Here is a 20,733-nt window from a genome sequence, read left to right on the forward strand (position 1 = left end):
AAACGGTGTCAGGTCTCCTAGTATTTCTTTATTTCTAAGTTACTATTCTAATGTATATTTTCTGTACACGGCAAACCGAGTAAATACTGAATCCCGATACTAAGATTTAATCTTTACATATTTATTACATCAATACCCAATTCAATTGAAATCTGTTTCCCCTCTGATCCACTGAACAGCACAATACAAGAACTAGCATTTCATGATAAATTTGCCCATGCGTGCCTTTAAACATAGTAGTGAAGACTCTTCAGAGGGTACCGTAATCCAGTTAATTCACTTTGTAGAACGAAGACACGTGTTATTATAGACCGGTCAGGCAATAAAGACAGGTTGCAGCAGGTATCCTATTGAGTAACGAATGTGTTTACTTTCAGAGTCAAACCCGCTTGACTTGATAAAATTGACGTGGTTTTGGCAAGGTTTGAAAAAAATCTGTTTATGACACTAGTATTTCCTGCTGTATTTTGTACAAGGTGGTTCAGGTAATTTCTGTGATCGCAACCCTAGCGTCTGACCATTCAAATGAAAGCTATTGAGCAGTACTTTCTTGTGGTACTATAAATTATGCTGTACAAGGTGGTTCTAACTTTTAAGTCTATGGATGAAACCCTAGTGTGTGACCATTCAATTAAAAGCTATTGAGCTGTACTTTCATGTGGCGCTGTTTATTAATATGCCGTACAACATAGTTCCAGTTTAAATTTACATGTTAAAGTAGATTATACTCGAATGTGTGGCCATTTCAACAAAAGCATTTGAAAGTACTTTCATTTATTTGATACAGTCTGTTCTTCGATTTCTTAAAAAATAGAATTCAGTTTTCTTAACTTTTGAACTTTGATGAAAAAAAGAATTAATAAGTGGTCTCCAAAACAACCTGTTGGAACAGGTTTCACGCGGAAAATGTGAGGTAACAGCCGAGAGGCAAGAGGTGGGGGCATCTGCCAAGCCACACGTTCAAAATTCATAATCAAAAAAGTTCTGATTATAGCCTTCATCATGCAAGAGAAGCCAACGAATCAAAATTCATGTGAACTAAACATGTGATCAAACTATCCCAATCGTGATTTTGCCACTGATGATCTAGCATTTGCAAAACTAGTGGGCCTTGAGGCTTAAAGGTTGTGGCCACACACGATCAAACCGTACAACATCTTGGGCTGGCTTCACACAGCATTTTTCTGAAGATGTTGAATGAAAGGTTTTCCTGTTGAATCACACTTGCACCCAACATGTTTTAAATAAGTATTGTTGGGTCTCAGGATGTGACACGCTCAGTGACCAAAAACACTGACTCAGTTCTGACGTAGTTTTTTCAAATGTTGGACTCAAGATAGACGAACATTCGACTCATGAATCAAACTTTCGTCAGATATCTTCAAACAGTTCCAACGTGCTCACCCAACATTATACTATTGAGTGGTCATCTGTACAATAGAATCCCGATTTCTCGAACATCCAGAGGAAAAGAAAATTGGTTCAATGAAATTGAGGGTAAAATTACAGAAGAAAGTACAATCCAAGGGAAACGAGAATTAGTTCCAGAAATTGGTAGTTTCCAGAAACCTAGGGTTGGGGATCGAGATTTGCTGTATTCAGTGGACGCGGACACCTTAAAAGTGGGTGAAATGGTCATTTTTATTGCTAAAAACTTGGATTGAACGGGCACTTGTAATAAGATTCTAGCACTAAGATGTCTGAGAACTCTAACAGAGCTTTAAGATTGACTGAGATATTGCTGAAATATCCTCGCCACTAAGTTGGGAAGAAGGACCTCTTGGTGGCCATAAGTCCCGGACCATAAGTGAAGTTCGGATGACTTGGTTCCTGGAAGTATCCAACATTTATTTATATTTTTAAAAAAAAAAAAATGTTTTTGGCACACGAGGGTTTCCGCTTAATACGGCAGCTTTGACTGTGCATGGACGGCGGAGCCGGGTGGGGGGGGGGGGCTTGCGCCCCCCCCCCCCCACAAATAAAAAAAAAAAAAAAAAAAAAAAAATATTTTAATCCCCCCCCCCCCCCCCCCCCCCCCCCCCCCCCCCCCCCCCCCCCCACAACCAACGCCCCCCCCCCCCCCCTGTGTATATATAAACAAAAACAAAATCTGGGAAAGAATATGCATATATGTACATGCTGTAATTTTATGTCGTGAAAAGTGGCAAGGAGGTTTCAAGCTAAGAAAGCGCCGTTGTTGTACAAGGGCGTCTCCTCTTGTTAAAGCATAAATGACATTCGTAGTTCTTATGGAAAAAAAAATAAAACTTCTGCAAGCCGCCAAACATAAACATGTCACTGGACGAAATATTTCAGTCCATAGCAAACTATGGTGAATGAGCACTAAATAATGAACCACGAGCAACGAGATGTTCCCTGTCGAATTCACCACCCAAATCAAGTTGTCCTTTGTCAATTTTGACCTTCTTCTAAAGCTTCTGGCATTTCTTTTATGTTTTGTTTCGACTTCAGCACATTGTTTAGAGGTTTCACTAATTAGATTTTAAGACTGGTTGGAAAGTGACAGCGCCAGGTAAAATACTACAAATTCAGTACAACCTGTAAGAGCAGGTATTGGAAGAGATATCAATAGAAACACCCGTGCGCCACGCGTTTGGGACATCTGCCGCCGGGGTTAAGCTAAGGGTGCACTGTGAAATCCATCACTATAACAGACTGGCGTTGTTTTAGTATATAGGTAAACACGTTTTGTTGTTACGGGTTCACCGGAAATGCTGTGAAAAATATTTGCCATATTCCATAAAGGAGCATAAGCTGAAACCTGTCTATTATTTGTTGAGTTTTGAGACCACGTTGCTTTTTTTCGTGTTGCCTAGGTGAAGCAGTCTGCACGCTTAGACAGCAGTTTCACTGAAGACTGATTACGACAGAGCATTGAAAACCTTAAGCGCCATTAAGCTCTATTTATATACCTCTTGCATGCCAAGACACGATAGCGGTTAAATTATTTCTTGTATATTGGTCTGTAGACTAATCTCCTAAAAGCTTAATGTTATATTGGACGCAATTTCGATGACAAAATCTTTTTCATAAAGGATTTGTGGGAGACAATGGTCTATGAAAGAACAGTCAAAAGGTCATCGGGTTGAAAACTGCCTTTGTTATGAAGCTATCAGAGCTCTTTTATTACGGTTAATCTCTTAGTTGTTACAACAAAATGCCATGCCAATTTATATTCAATATAACAAAAAAGTCATCGCAAGAAAGAAGACTAAAAACCCCGTTAAGTACGTCAAACTACCAATTTTGTTCAGTTTTTATATCTTGTTTGAAAGAATTGTTTTCGAACTTTCATGAAGAATTGCTTATCAATTCTTTATCAGTGTTTGATGTAATCGTGCCAATATTTCGTGTCACGGTATACTTTTCAGAACAAGTGTGAATTGAACAAAAGCCAAGAGCCAATTTTTGTAAACATAAGACTGCCAACAGGCGCATTGAGCAATTCCGGCGGACAAGTCCTATAGCAGTCGTATGTTAAAGTTTTCAAGCTAAACTAAACCCTTCTGCAAACAGCTTCCAAACATGTTGCCAAAAGTCTATACCAACAGAAAGTGACTCCTGAGCTGCGAACAAACAGACGACCACATTGAATATCACACGATTCTACGGTCAACAAGCTAAACAATACCTTTTGCCACTTTACCAAATTCGCATAGCAACGCACTGAGTTTGCACCTGCTAGGCAAATTAACGTGCCACTAAACTGTCAAGCTGAGAGATTTTGATTGTTTTATGTGAGCTAATTATAAGCAAACGAGACCGGTAACAAGATTTAAAGTGTGCGTACATTGTAAGCTGGAACTATTTGAAGAAATGCGAATCTTTTCAGCTTGCAGTTTCCTGATACTTGCATAACAGGGATATTTCAAAATAAACGCCTATAGGAATGTTCTCATTTTGAAATTTACAAATCTCAGTCCTCCCGGCCTTTGTTCCTTTATAGTTTGCGAGTTTAGTTTCACCGGTTCACCACAATTTGCGAACTGTAAAAGCTTTACCCATTATAGAAAACTTCCTTAGTATTTTGGAAACTATACGACAGTGTTTTGTACATAGGTAGGCTCTTGAAAATCATAAGACAAGTATTTAGACAGATCCACGTGCTGTACGAAAACGTGTGACATTGTTTAACGTAATTTTACTATCATCAATAATTAAACTTTATTGTTGTTACGACAATTTATGTTTTAGCAATTTGTTTTACAACACAGCTTGACCTCATGTGAAATCAGTCATGCTCGCGCATGCATTAGTGAAATTGATTGAAAGATTCCTACGTAGATTCTTGTGAACAGTCTGAAATATGAATGGCAATTATATTTTTTCCTATCAAGACGGACGTTTGAGGAAAGCTGCGACCTTCATCGAGGTTACAAAACTTGCTTTCTTTCTTAGTTTTTTTTTTTCATTTTTTAAAACGACTTTCTTAACTGACTCGCAAGCATGAAGGCCAAATCTTGGCAACGGATAGTTAGACTGAAAATTCATGTTCTTTGTTATTTCCACGTTGTGTGTTTCACATGATTCACAAAGTGGTCGTTGTTGCGATCGGTTTGCTGTGCCAATTGTGTTCTATTCTTGTTTCTAAATGGTCAGGGCCGAAACTAGTAAGAGGCAGGAAATATGTTTTGTTGGGAAAAATAATCCCAAGTTGAACAAGACTGATTTATTTCTCTCAAGAAATACCTTAAGAAAAATCTTGAAGAAACAGTTTCCGGGCTTCTAGGGTTCCCAGAACCCCCTAGCAAGATCTTGCCTCGTCTATGACAAATGTCTGGTTACGGCCGTGATGGTAGCAGTTTTATAGAAAGGGAATAATTGGCCAGAGTTGAGTTGAGGATAGCTTCTCTAGAACCAAAGGGTTAAAGGGATAACGTAATTCTCAAAAGATTAATCCGGATAAAGTGTTAAGTTCCTTAATTCCCAAGACCTGCTTTCCCAACACTCAGTTCTCGTGTTGGCTATCTGCTTCCCAACCAAGTACACAAACTGATGCTGGTGATCTGTTGCTTAATTATATAAATTATTAAGCCTTTAACCGAAAATACGTGTTTTATATTCTTTTTATTAAGACCCTGTATTCAAAAAAAGAATTTGTGGATTATCGCTTCTAGACTTCCAAAAAGCCTGATAAGTGTACGTTTTCCGTCTCAATCGCACAAAAATCATTCCTTTCTTCTTCCTTTGGCTAGATTATGTTGCGAACCTGTCGAGCCCGGTGTTCAACTCGTGAAGAAGTTGGTCAAGTATTAGTTTCAAGGTCGTTACTCGGCAAACAGTGACTCCAGCGTTGTAAATTTAGGAATCAATATCTTTGGAGCCAGTGAGTTCTGGATGTGTGAATTGCGGAACTAACTGCCAGGATTCTGTACTTCCTCAGCTGGCCCCTTACTTACCACTATAAGAATGGCTTACTTGTTATCCTGTTATTGCAATAAATTTAAAAAAGTTATCCTTAATACACCTAATTGCAATAACGTTGTCATAGAAAAAAGTAAAAAAGAAAAAAGGTAAATAGGAATTAATTAGCTTAGTTTCATAACTGGTAGCATTTACAGAAATTTCACGAGTTTTATCTGCACTTTTTAAGTCCACATTTTTATGCTGTAACAAGATTAATTGATTTATTCGTATTTTGAAGCATTTTGAGGCCATTTGTACAAATAAATTTCATGCATGCGCTTAATTAATTCCTATTTGACTTTTTCCTTTTTTCTATGACAACCTTATTGCAATTAGGTGTATCTATAATTTAGAAAGAAGTTATTCTTCTTTATCTTCACAATTCAAAGGAAAATTGTCCTGTGTTCCTATAAATTTTCAAGAGAGCTTGTCTCAATTCTTATTCACATGAAGTTCAAAGAAATTATCTTTAACCCTGGCTATTAATATTGGAGAAGTTCTTTTTCATATTCGTGTATAGTTGCGAGGGAAGTTAGTTTTATCTCGGCATTGTATGATTTTCGAGAGAAGTTATCCTATATTTCGGTTTATGGATGGTGAACACCACACCAGCTACGTTATCATAATTAATGTGTGGTGTACACCATCCATAAGCCCATTATCCAAAGGCTGTTGTCTTTAACTGTAAGGGGGATCATTCGCACAGTTCACGACTATTGAAAATGGTAAATCACGAATCACGAAAAATAATATCATAGACAAGGACGGTCTTGTACACTTAAGCGTCCATATTGAGTGAGAAAATGACTACCTGTTCTTAAAAATTTAGCCATCGCGCATATTGCATCCAAAAGGGGTCTTCCTTGCATTTCTTGCACAGCAGGTCGGTTTTCACGGAAAAAAGTGCAGAATTCTTGTCAAGTTTTAAGATTATCAAAAAAATGTCTTGCTTTCATGTGTAACCACAAACATGTAATTCACATTTCATGGGCAATATTATATTAGAATTACGGATCACGGAGAATAAAAAAAGTACGGCCCCTCTTAACTCGTGGTCACTGTCTTTCGCAAACCGTGTTACTTTTCCTTAAGCCCGGGCATTGGTCGCGTGCTACCTGTTCAGCGATGACCAAAACTTCTCTGCTGTTTTTCCTCCTCAGAAAATATATTATTAAGTGATTTACTTCAATTTTAAAGTAATGTTTCGATAATGTTGTTCAACAGAAAACTGGCTTAAAATATCGTGACATGAATCCTTTAAAAAGAATGTAGTCATCATATATTGAATTTAAGTTGAGTTATTACTGCGGTCTACAATAAAACTGCTTTTAAAATAAAAGCTTATAACAAGCTGGTTAACAATAGGCCCTTTACCGAACCCTTCATGTTCAACATGAAAGAGCTATCCATATAAAGGGAAGCCAGAAATTTAAATTAGTTTCCATCAATGTACATTGTTTACTATAAAACCGCAAAGCTGACACATCTTTGCTTGGGGTGTGTTTAAGGCGAAGACGTGACTACCTGAAGTCTTCCGGAAAAACATCTGCCTTAAACATTCAAAAAACACAAAACATGACAAAAAAAGGAATCATCCTTCTTCTTGTCTAACAGGTTGTTGTTTTGGAGACTTAAAAGAAGAAAAATGTATGATTTGGATTGGATGGTATTGAGATTATTTTCTTTCTTAACGATGCTAATTTTTCAGTTTTCGAGAGCTTTCGTGCAAATTAAAGCGTGATCGAGCACAAGGTTCTAGACATGCATTTCCGCAAAATACAATAATGGCTTTTCTGGACCTAACTCAGCCCTTTATTCCAAACAGTTACCAAACTATATATACTTTTTTTTTCTTTTTTAAAAAAATCTAGTTTTCTTATTTCGAATTATTGACAACCAGTCATTACTATATAGTTTGTAAACTATATTAACGGATCGAAAACGGCTCTGGGAATGGCAGAAAGATTAACAACAAATTATGCACTGTATTACACTTTTTTGCGGCACGTCCACCGAAAAGAATCAGTGCATACGAATGGATGCGTCGCTGTATCAAGTCCCGTTTCATTAGCGACCTTCAGATTTGACTACGAGTACGAGATCGAGTACGACTTTAGAATTTCGAGACAATTGTATCCCCGAACTATAACTCTTTCCTGTTGCTGACTAACACATAAATAAACGTTAGGGATAAGGTTGGTTTGATTAGTGATTATGTGAGGCACACGAATTTGGTTTAAAAAATTCGTACTCGTACTCAATCTCGTACTCGTAGTCCAATCTAAAGGTTGTCATTATTTTACTTGTGTGTCCGTACTACATGCCTTTGCGACATGTCGCTAAGTGTGTCAGCACATTAAGCTATAAAAAATGGCTCATGGTCACAAGCCACACGCCTTAAAAATAGAACTTGAAACTGCGAAACTTCAAATAGAACTAAAAAATAAAATGAAATAATATCAGTTGTGTTTCGTGTCTGCGTGTTTGTAGACCTAATTATTCAATCAGATAAACTAACAAGTGATAAAAATTTAATTCCCTTTCATTCAACACGTTATATAACCATTCTACTATAAATAATAGGTGTTATTGTCTGTTATTGTATTTGACCATGTTTTATCCAAGTGGAGCTGCACCCATGAGCGAAGCAATAAATTGAACAAAGATCAATGTATCGCATTGTGAACAAATAAATAAATCTATCACACCCAAACAAGAAAGCTACATAGCGTGCTCCTCGGTTCAAAAGGTAATGAATTTGAAAACGGAAAGCGCCAAACCACAAAATAACAATATCAAAAGTCACTCAGGTGTTCCAATCGCTCTTAAGTAGAGGCCGCAGCCATACAAATTCGAGAGTGAAAGCTAGGGCACGAAATTCACTCGCATTTTCCTTTTTTAGCCAAAGGAACAAAAAAAAACTTAATAGAGAACTTATCAAGCTTTTAACTTCAGCTGTAATCTTTCAACTCTTATTTCCGGGAAAATATACAAGGAAACAATTATAAAGGGTTCCCAGACTACAAGGCGCCGTATTTAACGGGTGTGCTATTATGAAGGCATATAAACCACGAGTCAAATACAGCTATTAACCTTGACCATGTTATTACCCCAAAACCACAAAAAGTTGTTTTAAGATTTCAAGCCAAACATATGTCACTTGGCCTTTGTTACGGGAACAAAATATTAATGAAATAAACTTCCTCAACTCGCCCAGTAAACAAACTTCGTATGCGTCTTGGCCCCCAGTTGATAACTGTGTTATTAACCGGATACAACACGCAAACATGCTGAACCTGCTCGACCAATTCACCCAATATGTCTTTCGCGAGCTTCATGAATACAAAATATATTGTAACTCTTTCAACTGTAGAAGTGATTGTAATCATGATTCTCTGCACCTTGCCAAAATAGATACAACCAGGGAGTTTATTATGAGAATTGAAAAATTGGTCATTTTAGAAAAAAATTTTGTGACACCTAATTTTCCCAGTTTGCATTAAAAGGTACATACCAAGTAAGGCAGGCAGAATTTTTTAACCTAATTTAATGAACCTCCCTGATCTCTGACCCAAAAGTGACCACATCCTCACGAGTCTACAAATTTCTGTTTTGTTAATTCCTGTTAGAAAATGTCCAAGCTATTTAATTAGAAAGAAACATCTACTCCCAGCAATGGGCGATCATTTTTTGCTTCAAATTCACGGGCGTTCGCTCAAAAGAAGTTACCCTGCAGTGCAGGCGTTTTCCGTGGGCGCGCGTAGTATTAGTTCGCGATCGAGTAGATTCGCCGCCATGTTGGATGAGGACAGAGTGAGGCTTACCCTGGGACACGTTTCTCCTATCCCCAATCCTCTCCCGAGTAAAAATCCAAGATGGCGCCCGATCAAAATGCATTCAAATGCGCTCACTAAATACGCCTGCACTGCAGGCTTAAAAGAAGTAGAAACCAGTCTCCGTTTATATATTGTAAGATTGTTACGAGTGGAAACCCAGATGACTGTTTCCAACAAGAGTTTTCATAAGTCATGTAGGTAAATAACAACGTAAACCTTACAACCAATAATTACTTTTATAACTATTTTTGGTTTGTTGCTTTGTTAATGTGACGGGTATCGACTGCAAGTAGTGCGCAAGCTTCAATCATTGACAAAAGTGTTGACACATTGTCAATTTACGCCCTTTTTTATTGTTATATGGACCAATTTCATCCTTTTGCCCCACCTTTCCAACCCCCTCCCCCCAATCAATGTTGTAGTTTGTTTCTAGGAGTCCTTTGCTACCATTTTACAACATTGGATGGGGGGAGGGGGGTATCTGAGCAGACAGTCATGAAATTAAATAACTAGTGGTAAATTTGTCATAAAAATCGCAGAGCGACATCAATGTGTCAACTACTTTTCTCAAAGATTGTCGGTTTCTTTCTCCTGTCAAAGCACAATTTTGCTGTAATTTTAAGGCAAGCTCAATAAATTAAACTACACTAAATAACAATTCAATCCCTCTTCTTTGCAATCGCAAAGAAGTACACTTTGCAGACGTTTTGCGAGTTGCTTTTATGTTTGCATTTAGGCCTCTAATTTCAAGGTTTGTCATAGTGGGAATGCTAGTTTGGGATTAATACTATACTATATTGCAATAATACCATTAGAAAACATTTTTAAACTTGGGTGTGTGAAAGCTTTTGTCTTGCATAGTTGCGATCTCTACTTATACTACTATTTTTTTTTTTAAATCTAGTGTTTATTCCCGGCCTATCCAATCGAACGTTCAGTAAACAAACCCAATCGAACACCAATCGTTCGATTGGGTTCGGTAATCGAACATAATCGAACTCACAAAAAAAATTGGTCAATCGACTGAAAATCGAACGTTCGATTACCGGACAGTTGACAATCGAACAAAATCGAACGTTCGATTACCGAACTCCTGTTTGTTTATATTGCGGACATTTTGTAACCCCTTATAAGTCCTGTGTGATTTACTTACCAAAAGACGGATTTCAAACAAAATCGAAGCGGATTTAGTTCGATTGTGTTCGATTGGTTCGAAAACCGAACTCACAGCAAAATAGATGTTCGATTTTGTTTTATTGGAGCCAGCTGGTAAACATTTTCTCCAAGTTAAATTTTAACCATTCTTTGGTACGCGCACATTTTAAACTCGCAAAGGTAAGCTTATGCCAACACAATAACAGCAATGCATTTACAAAGCGCAAGTTGCATATGAACATGTTCAAATGACATGTACAACTGTTGCGAGGGATCGGACTTGACCAGCATTAGATTTCGCATCTGAGGCAGCCGCAAAAAACGCCTTGATTTCATTTTAACCCACCCAGCTCAAGTGAAATATCGAGATAAAAACCGGACCACCAACACTTGGGACTTAACGTCCAATCACCCTTTTCTTGCAGTGTGGAAGGTTCTATAACCTACCCACAGTTAGGGTAGGAGACTATAGTGATGTTACTACAGCCGCACTTGTGATTTAATGTTTGATGTATTGTCTACGAGTTTATGAACTATCGCAAAATAAATTACAAAGCAGTATACGTTAACTGCTAGTGAACTTATTACAGCCACTTTTTATTTGATTTCTGAGTCAGTGTGTATGGGTGTATGTACTTATGTAGTTATGTAGGCAGCTCTAAAGATTGATATCAGTTGGCATTTTTTGAATTTTTTTGTTGTGTATCTATTTCCTAGCTGCCAAGGATGAAATTAGAGTTTGGGCTTTAAAAGGTTTCCTCAGTTCCTCAGGGAGAACAAATTTAGTCTCAAGTGTTTCATTTAGAAAAACTTTTGAAGGATGTTTCTCTACCTCCCTCAATTACCCTCCCATCTCTCCCTCCCCCTCCGCTCCCCCCCCCCCCTCCCCCAACAATAAAGCACGTCTGGGCACACCATTGGGCTTACGGCAGCTGCTACAATACTGACACCACTGGACGGGAAACCAACATGGCGAATGCATTCCAAGTTGATCTCTAATAATATTATTTTCTCAATGACTTAAATATACAAGAACAATGTACGGACTAAATTTGAGCAAATCTACCTAATGTATATATAGTGATATAATTTTTACAACCATTTTAACCACCGTTTGGCATTTTGCACTTGGTTTTGAAGTGACTTTGTCTATTTGCACCCGACTCAGTACACAGGATACCTTTCATTTACCGAGAGAACTACGCAAAATGAATGTTCGCTGTTTTCTAAGAGATGCTACACTAGGATATATATTCAATTAATTTACTATCCCCTATCCCTTCCCCTGATTTTAACAATATTATCAAGTTAGTAACCAATATATACCCAAGGCACGACATGCCCTGCGAAATAGTTCGAGTTAAAAATCTGAATTTCTTCAACATAGTTTCAAGGGCTTGGTGGACCGCTCGCAGCTTGAAGAATCCTAAGCATGATGGGATAGACTGCAGCGAATTCTTTTTCTCCTCGTGACCGGACTAACTGAACATAAGCCTCCAATGTGCCTCTAAAGACCACAAACAAATAGTCAGACAATAGACTAACTGACTGACTGACTGACTGCCTGACTGACTGACTGCCTGACTGACTGACTGACTGACTGACTGACTGACTGACTGACTGACTGACTGACTGACTGACTGACTGACTGACTGACTGATGGACGGACGGACGGATGGACGGACGGACGGACGGACGGACAGACAGATGAAAAGGGAATTGACAGACTGTCCGACTAACCATCTCGCGATCTATCATTCTGTTTGACGAACAGACCAAACCACCCACTCTCTAACGGACTGTCTAATATTGGCTCAGAAGATAACAACTAAAACCTACTAATTCTTATAACAATGTAACACCAGTAATATAAATGAAAGCAGAGCATTACGGGAGATTGATCTTTTAAGAAGGAATCCAAAGAATGGAACGATAAGAGCACGAAAGATGATGTTTAAGAGTAGCACAAGGTATGCTAACCTTATCAGTGCAAGCTTTTCTTCTTCTGATGTGTGTTCATCCAGCCACTGAGAATAAAAACCTAACGTCCAACCAGCCACCTGTACGCGGAAGGGAATAGATTTTAAATATGGATTTAGATTTTAAACGAACTTACATGTCCAAGTTTTAAGTGCGTTGTGGCTGATTCTAAGTTAAGATTCAGGTGTTTGGTTGGTTGGGACTAGCGCGAAGAAGTCAAAAACAGGCAAGCGGTTCTCCCCAACTAGCCAAACGCCTGGAACAAATAAAGTAAAGTCGAACTCGGGCCAAACTTAACTCTCCTTTAGGGAGACAGCGTGGCCGAGTAGTTTAGGGCGCTGGTGTTGTAATCCGGAGGTCCAGGGTTCGAAACCTTCACCCTGTCACTATCTGGATTTGTTTTCGGTCGTCCCGAGTTCAAATCCTCGGTTTCGCTTTGTATATAGCCAACTGGTCTGCCTCCTGCCAGTTGGGGTTTTTAATCATGTTATGTTCATTTAGAATATTTGTTTCCTCTGTTTCAGTGGCATGCCTGCAAACTAGCCATCTCGAAGCTAAGTGCATGACCACTATAAACAACATTTACTGGTCCACGCTGCCGGAGCATCTCCCGGTTTCCACAGCATAAAGCAACTATAGGAGTATCGCTGCTCCCCTGGATGGGATGCTAGTCCATCACAGGTTAGCCCCGCCCCCTCCGCCCAGCATTTTGTCAGGTTGAACCCTGTCGAAACGTTGAACCCGAACGTCACCTTGACGCTATCACTACTACATCTCTACGTACAATTCTTGCAAGCAAAAGGTCGGCATACCTCATGAGGGGACTTGAGTTCGCTTGGAGCTCTTGAAAACAAATGATGTAACACCACGCTGTGAGGCAAGCTTTCTCCCAGAGCAGGATTACCGACAATATCTTCCGAGGTTTGAAACAGCAGAGGTCTACGGAAAAATGAAAGGTCGCAAAAACGTTGTTCAGAATCGCAAGACAAAAACAGGGTTTAAACGATGAAGTACAATTAGGTTTATCTGTCGTTCGTTCGTTCTTTCGTTCGTTCACACTTTCGTTCGTTCGTTCGTGCGTGAGTGCATTTGTGCGTTAATTCATTCGTGTATTCGTTCGTTCGTTCTTTCGTTCGTTCACACTTTCGTTCGTTCGTTCGTGCGTGAGTGCATTTGTGCGTTAATTCATTCGTGTAATCGTTCGTTCGTTCTTTCGTTCGTTTATTCTTTCGTTTGTTCTTTCGTTCGTTCACACTTTCGTTCGTGATCGTGCGTACGTGCGTGCATTTGTGCGTTCTTTCATTTGTATTCGTTCGTTGTGCGTGCGTTTGTTCGTTCCTGTATTCAGTCCGTTTGTTCGCTCGTTCGTTTCGTATGATTCTCCTTCCAGGAAGGAAGGCAAGATGATGAAGGCGGAGATTAAAAAAAACCTGAATGTCTAATCAATCACTCTAGAAGAAGAATAGCAAGTCGTAAACATCTAATCACAGCCAAGTTGTATTAACTCACCTAAAAGATCTCAAAAGCTTGTACGACCTTCCTAAATCAGATACTTTGTGACACAGGGGCCCTACAGCAAATTCAATCTGAACAGACAAAAAAGGACATCGTCCTAATGTAAGTACGTTTCCTTAGAAAGGAGATTTCTGTTGCTCCATTTCTGTTGTCACAACAGCAGTGAAAAGTTGTGGGACTGTGCAATAATAATAGCTTAATAGAGTGCACATTTTCTTAAAGCTCCAAGACGCTTTATAGCAATTGAATCTGGGTAAGTCGCATAATGAGCACTAAAAATTAGTTCACATAAAAATTAGTTCACATTCCTCCTGGTTTTCACCTAACTATTGCACTGTCCCTAATCAGCTTCGGTATAAATATTACGCGGAATGGGTGGTTCAACAATTACTTTGGAGATACTAACTGGGATACTTAAAAGCGCACTACGAGTCTAAGTCCTGCTCACATGGCAGAAGACCCCCAGATACACCCTAATTGATGATATTTGCTGTGACACTTCATGAATGATCCTTGCTTGTTTGAAGCGTCAAGACTTGAGCTTCCTTCAGCAAGAGCTTTGACAGACAAGAGAGTTAGATGCCGACAACCAATTGCTATCGACAATTATTGGTGCTCGATAGCATTTGTGTATCTATTTACAATGTCCTCAATTAGCACAGCAGTGCTAAATACTGGTCTGTGGAGGACCTTACAGAAATATTTGCCGTAAATAGCAACTTACTTGAGCCATGTCAGCAGCCAGCTTGAGTTTGCCTCCTTCTCCAATAGCTCTTAGTAAACTAGCGTGACGAACAAACAACTCAATAGTTCGACAAACGATCCCCTCCAGCCTATAGAAACAGAAAACAATTCAACCAAGTGTGGAGTAGAACCATCATTAGTTGAATTCTACCGGTAAATTAATGCAAATGCTGTAATCTGATTGGCTAAGCTATCGTACACTATCAGCCATTAATGTGCAGTGGCTAGAGGTCGTCCACAACATAGTGACGTTTTCATGTTTCTCTAAAGTTACGTAGGAAGTTTAGAAATATAACGATAACTCAATTCTCGAGAAAGAAATTGTTGAATAAACTGATGAGCGAGTGTTAACAGGAGAAAGTTTCAAATGACAACTTAATTCTGCCCGCACGGAATCAAAATCAGGGTAACGTTTTTATGCTAATTTAAATATAGAAAACCAATTGGAATACGTTATTCGAAGGAAGTTGTTTAGTTACGGGTTCTATTAAAACATTTACAAATATTCGCCCTCGATTTCTATGTAGATTCGGCCTTCGGACTCATCAACTACCGTAAACTTCTGGTTATAAGCCCCCCCCCCCCCCCCCCCCGGTTATAGGCCCATCTACCTGGAAACAAAACTGAACAGCGCGAAATGTTGCTTTATTATGTGTTTTAACCCAAAACGTATTTCGATCAACACTCCCGTGGCTCGTTTCGAAACTTTTTTTTATTCCGCTTATGAGCCCTCCCGGATATAAGCCCCTCCGCTCAAGCCCACCCAAAACCCCTTACGAAGTTGTTTAAGCCCAGGGCTTATAACCGGAATTTTACGGTATCACCACATAATCACGGAGGGCGGGCGCGGTTTGATTTTTAATGAATAAAAGTGTTTTCAAATTTTACGTACCTCTGGTAGAGAATTTCTCTACATTCGTAAAGTGCAATGTAATTTTTTTGAACGTGGATGATAAAATCCTGAAGAAAAGAATGTGTAAAAGTAAAATATAAATTAAAAGCTGCATTCGCTGTTTTCACCGTTCCCATAATACATCTTGTTTACCCCCCAAAATTTTTGCATAAGCATTGTTTTCAATTTCTCTTGGGATTTACAATGACGTACAATCGTCCCAAGAGAAATTGAAAACAATGCTTATGCAAAAATTTTGGGGGTAAACAAGATGTATTATGGGATCGTGAAAAAAGCGAATGAGGGGACATTGTCCCCTTGAGTTGACACGAACAAAACTGCCTGCAAGCAAGCAAAGACCAGAAAATGAGCTCCAACGTACCTGCATCTCTTGTATGTAGCCAGAACAAGGAGCATCCGGGTTATCAGCTATATCACGTGACAAGGTTGAACTGAAATGACAATTTTGATAGTGGGAAAAATAGTTATTAGCAAAGAGAGCACAAAATACAAGCCTGTTAATACAATCAAAAACAAAATCCCATTTTATCTGAGCAAGTTTTCGTGATACAAAAAGTCAACAAATTTCAATTCGATCGGGAGTACACGGCTAACAAGCTTATAGCTTTAACCGTATCTAAGTATTTCCAGTTTATCTTACGTTTTCAAGTGCCAAAATTAATTTGTTCGTGTGTACATGTGTACATGAAAACAAATCATTATCATCATCATCGTCATTATCATTATCACTGGCCCTTTTTGAAGTCTCAACTGGACAGTACTTTGTTAAAATGCTGAACGCTTGAGTAATTTTTGCAAATACAGTGAACCCCGGTAACTCGAACTCTGAAGGGAAACGAAAAACAGTTCGAGTTAGCGGGGTAGATTAAATATTTAATTTGCCAAGTTAATAATTGATAGTTTACTGATTTTTCAGCACTTCAGTATACAGTACAGTGCAAATTAAACTTATCTCTTCAGAAACTCTAACACGATCAAAAATTCTTATGATAAGAGTGGAAAAAGGCTGTTTAATACGTGATCTGTTCGTTGCTTTAATCAATGGGCAACCGTGGCGAGTTGCAAGAACCGGAATTCGAGTTATCGTAGACTGTCCACAGCCCTCTATTTTTTCGTGTTTTTTCGATCGATGAGCGCGCGGTAAGAACGGCGAGAAAACTGGACGTGAAAAATCGAGAGGCTGTGGACAGTCTAGAGTTATCGGGGTAGATTTGACTCAAATTTTGATCAAGGGAAACGAAATTTAGTTCGAGTTAGCGGGATTTTCGAGTTATCCGAGTTCGAGTCAACCGAGTAAAAATGACTGAAAAGTGAGTTCAAATCCAAGGGAAATGGAAGTAAGTTCGAGTTAGCGAGGTTGTTCGAGTTATCCGAGTTCGAGTTACCGGTTTTCTACTGTAGACAACTTTTCCTTCAAGTTAAAGTTCTCTTGTTTGAAAACTGGCAGCCGGCTTTTTAACAAGAACGCTATTTTTTGGTTTGTTTGTTTGTGTGTCTCTGTCTGTGTGTGTCTGTTTGTTTGTCGGTCGGTCGGTTGGTTGTTTTTTCACTGTTTTCCGCCCGGCCATTTTTTTTCTTTTTTTTTTTTTGGCTCCGCTGCATCAGGATAGGCGAGATTGCGCATTCTGTGATCTCAGCTAAAGGCGTTGAAAACTTACTTTGTAAAATCCTCAGAATGCATCTTGAATATATGATTTTCCAAATCTAACGAGATCGCATCAAGCAGTGGATCCAAAGCTGAATTAATGAGTGCTAGAATTCCCTGGAAAGAAATAACACCTTTTATAAAAAAAGCTCTATGTACTAAGGGCATTATGTGTTTCGTAGCAAGGTAGGATAAACTAACAAATAATAAAATTCGATGCCCAGATTTAACAAATCGACAACATTTTCTAATGGTCTACACTCTTATATACCATAGAAATGAGGTCATAAAATGTTCCAAAATGCGCCATTTCTGCGGTCTTTAAGAGTGTAGACCATGAAAAAAGTGGTCGATTTGGTTTATACAATACACCTTATTCATAAATGGTGGAACGCGCGGAAGAGTTTGGGTCGAGTACATGAAAACGAGCCGAGTGAGGCTTCGGCTTCGAACCAAAACAAAGAAAAGTATGGCGAACTGAAGTAGAATTTGATCATTCTTCTCGGTTAGAAAGCGATTCTTAGGTTTTGATGACTTTTGGAATCTCTGGTTTGTCAACTGCAGATATGGCCGTATGGTTTCGAATTTCGTCGGAAAACCGACGAGATATTTCAAGAATTATCAAATTCCACTTCAATTCGCCATACTTTTCTTTGTTTTGGTTCGAAGCCGAAGCCTCACTCGCCTCGCTTTCATGTACTCGACCCAAACTCTTCCGCGCGTTCCGCCATTTATGAATAAGGTGTATAACATTGAAAATCCACCGGCGATTTAGAGGGAAAATCAGCGCGCGTGTGACAGCTCGAAAGATCGCAGTTTTCCGCTTATAGCCGTCGAATGTGTGGGAAATGTTGCCCCAAATGCTCCAGTTGACATTTCACAACTTGCTGGATTTTGGTTTTGGAAAAGCGGCGACAATTTCTCAGGTTTTCCGAAATTTACCTTACGTTGCGTTACAAGCTACGTCATCTTTATGGTCTATACTCTCATCAACCATAAACTCGTCAACCAAAAATCTCGACCAATGAGCGCTTGCAGCTGGCGAATTCTCTCAGCTATTGAATAAAGTTAAATAGATCCATGCAGCTCATTAACGTTGCGGCAAGAGTAGGTGTGTAATGGGGGTGAGGTGTGGGGGTGTTGGGGGGGTGGCATCCTCGGAGACCCAGGGGCAGTTAGTGGGGCGAGGGAAACGCGAAAATGCGGGTAGAAAATAGCGCGAAACTGCGAGGAAAAAAATCAGCATATAAAAGTTGTATTGACTGAAAGTGCCCCTGGGGAAAGATTCTTACCAGACCAGTTCAAAAAGCTCTCTGAATACTGCCTCCTGATTGGGCAGAAAATCTTTTGTATTCCCTTTGTATTATTCTGCCCAATCGGCGACCAGCCTGACTACAGTCCTTTTGGTGTGTTCTCACACGAAATATGTACACAAAGCCAGTTCGCTCGCCATGCCTGTCTTGCATGTTTGCCAAGAATTTGCTCGGGAAGGAAAAGTGTCGGCTAGTGCCTCCCCTGGTTGAAAACGTCGAAAGTTTGACGGCCATGCACGCGGAGAAACGGCGGATTCTTCAGATTGTGGTCGATCGCAGGTGTCGTAACACTTGCATGCTGTTTGCCAGTTTTAAAAGTTTGTGTGCGATATGCTAGTTGCACTGCTGTAATGGATGTTTTCAGATTTTTTTCTGGGAAGATCAATGACAGCTTAACGCGAAACGTTTCCAAACAAGTCAAACAAGAGTATTTTTTTTACGAACAAGCCTGGCAGATGTGTCAAGCGGCCGTCTAACGAACTCGAGCGTGCAAAGCGTGCAGCAGCGATTCCTAAGTTTTTTATAGGTGAGATAATAGAAGATCGATCGGAGCTGGAAGCGAAACTACAACAACAAAAATAAGTTTATTTAAACAATCATATTATTTGCAATATTTTTCACCTCCCGCAATTAGCCTAGTTATTCGAGGCGGGAGGTAAGAAGAAAATGAAGAAGAAAAAATAAATAAATAAAGTTACAAAAAGGTAATACCTTATCTACATTAAAGAAATGATAGTAATAAGAAAGATAACTTCGAGTATCATAGTAATAAATTAAAATAACAATGTGTTTTAAGTTACATTTAGCTAAAGATTTTAGGAAGTCAAAAACTATTTCCAAACAAACTTTCAAGACCTTACATTTTGTAAAATTTTCCGTCGATCGACCGATTAGCTACGCGCGCGTGTAATGCGTGCAGCACAAATTTTAGCACTCAAATGACGGTCATATTTCCCGAAGACAAAATTTTCCCGACACTTCACATCCAAGTTGAGGAGGCACTAGCCGAAACTTTTCCTTCCCGAGCAAATTCTTGGCGAACAAGCAAGACAGATATGGCGAGCGAACTGGCTTTGTGTACATATTTCGTGTGAGAACACACCAAAAGGACTGTAGTCAGGCTGGTCGCCGATTGGGCAGAATAATACAAAGGGAATACAAAAGATTTTCTGCCCAATCAGGAGGCAGTATTCAGAGAGCTTTTTGAACTGGTCTGGTAAGAATCTTTCCCCAGGGGCACTTTCAGTCAATACAACTTTTATATGCTGATTTTTTTCCTCGCAGTTTCGCGCTATTTTCTACCCGCATTTTCGCGTTTCCCTCGCCCCACTAACTGCCCCTGGGTCTCCGAGGATGGGGGGGGGTGGGGGTAAGGGAAGGGTGTGTGGGTAGTTGAGGTGGGTGTGTGGTAGTGAGCTGCCAGTCAAATATTCGGCCATGTTCGGCATTGAGCCGAAGACAGTCGAGGACTGGGAAGGATACTACTTGAAAGCGAGGCTCCGTGGGAAGTCATCATGCTGAGGACACCAGCATTTTCAAATTGGTTTTACTTAATTTGTCCTACCCTAGCTAAGAATAAAGAATCACGTAACCTAAGAGCTACGTCACGGGAATTTGTAGATTTTTGGTTCAAACTGTTTTGAAATTAGTGGTTGGCAAAACATGAAAAACATCTTAAAGAAGACATAACCATAATTTGCGTATAGAAATCAAGCTACGGCTATAAATATCGATTTATTGAAGACGCACGGAAACAACATGAAAAGTTAAGCCTTAATTTTTCAAGTTGCAATCCATTCAATTCTCTCCGAGTCATTCACAGCCAAAGGCGCTTGTTAACAGTTTCAGTGCTCTTATATAGCAATTTTCAATAAAAATGGACCATTATTTGAAGGTTTCCTACAACACAAATATAAATTTGGGCTGTTTAAAAAGTTTGTAAAATCCGTGACAAAATCCCTTAAACGATCTAAAAAGGAGATCAGCGTGGTAGGCTACTTCTAAATACGCAAACAATATACTTTAATCTTCCAAGCAAGAAGATCTCGTTTAAGCCGCTAACGAACTTATTCACTTCATAACGATTGTTATAAAACCAAAATGAGCCGCCTTTCGTATTAAATACAGATCGATTTTATTGACTTTCATTCAATAGACCGCATTATCTATTGATTCATTAAGCGATCTTTACCGATCAACAAAGCG

The 20,733-nt window shown here is 39.3% G+C and overlaps 1 protein-coding gene across 1 annotated transcript in view; it reads right to left on the reverse strand.

Moving 5' to 3' along the window:
• Positions 1-11,527: 11,527 nt before the first annotated feature.
• Positions 11,528-20,733, reverse strand: part of LOC144629308 (conserved oligomeric Golgi complex subunit 5-like) — a 33,153-nt gene continuing 23,947 nt past the window's right edge. Inside the window, exons 17-24 of the mRNA XM_078487535.1 lie at positions 17,229-17,332; positions 15,932-16,001; positions 15,550-15,617; positions 14,638-14,746; positions 13,908-13,984; positions 13,211-13,337; positions 12,399-12,478; positions 11,528-11,925 (exon numbers count right to left, since the gene is read on the reverse strand). Coding sequence (XP_078343661.1) covers positions 11,808-11,925; positions 12,399-12,478; positions 13,211-13,337; positions 13,908-13,984; positions 14,638-14,746; positions 15,550-15,617; positions 15,932-16,001; positions 17,229-17,332 — 753 coding nt within the window. The 3' untranslated portion in view covers positions 11,528-11,807. The remainder of the gene's footprint in view (positions 11,926-12,398; positions 12,479-13,210; positions 13,338-13,907; positions 13,985-14,637; positions 14,747-15,549; positions 15,618-15,931; positions 16,002-17,228; positions 17,333-20,733) is intronic.

Source organism: Oculina patagonica, chromosome 10 (assembly GCF_052425735.1).
Source record: "Oculina patagonica isolate OP01 chromosome 10, crgOcupat, whole genome shotgun sequence".
NCBI classification, from domain to species: domain Eukaryota; kingdom Metazoa; phylum Cnidaria; class Anthozoa; order Scleractinia; family Oculinidae; genus Oculina; species Oculina patagonica.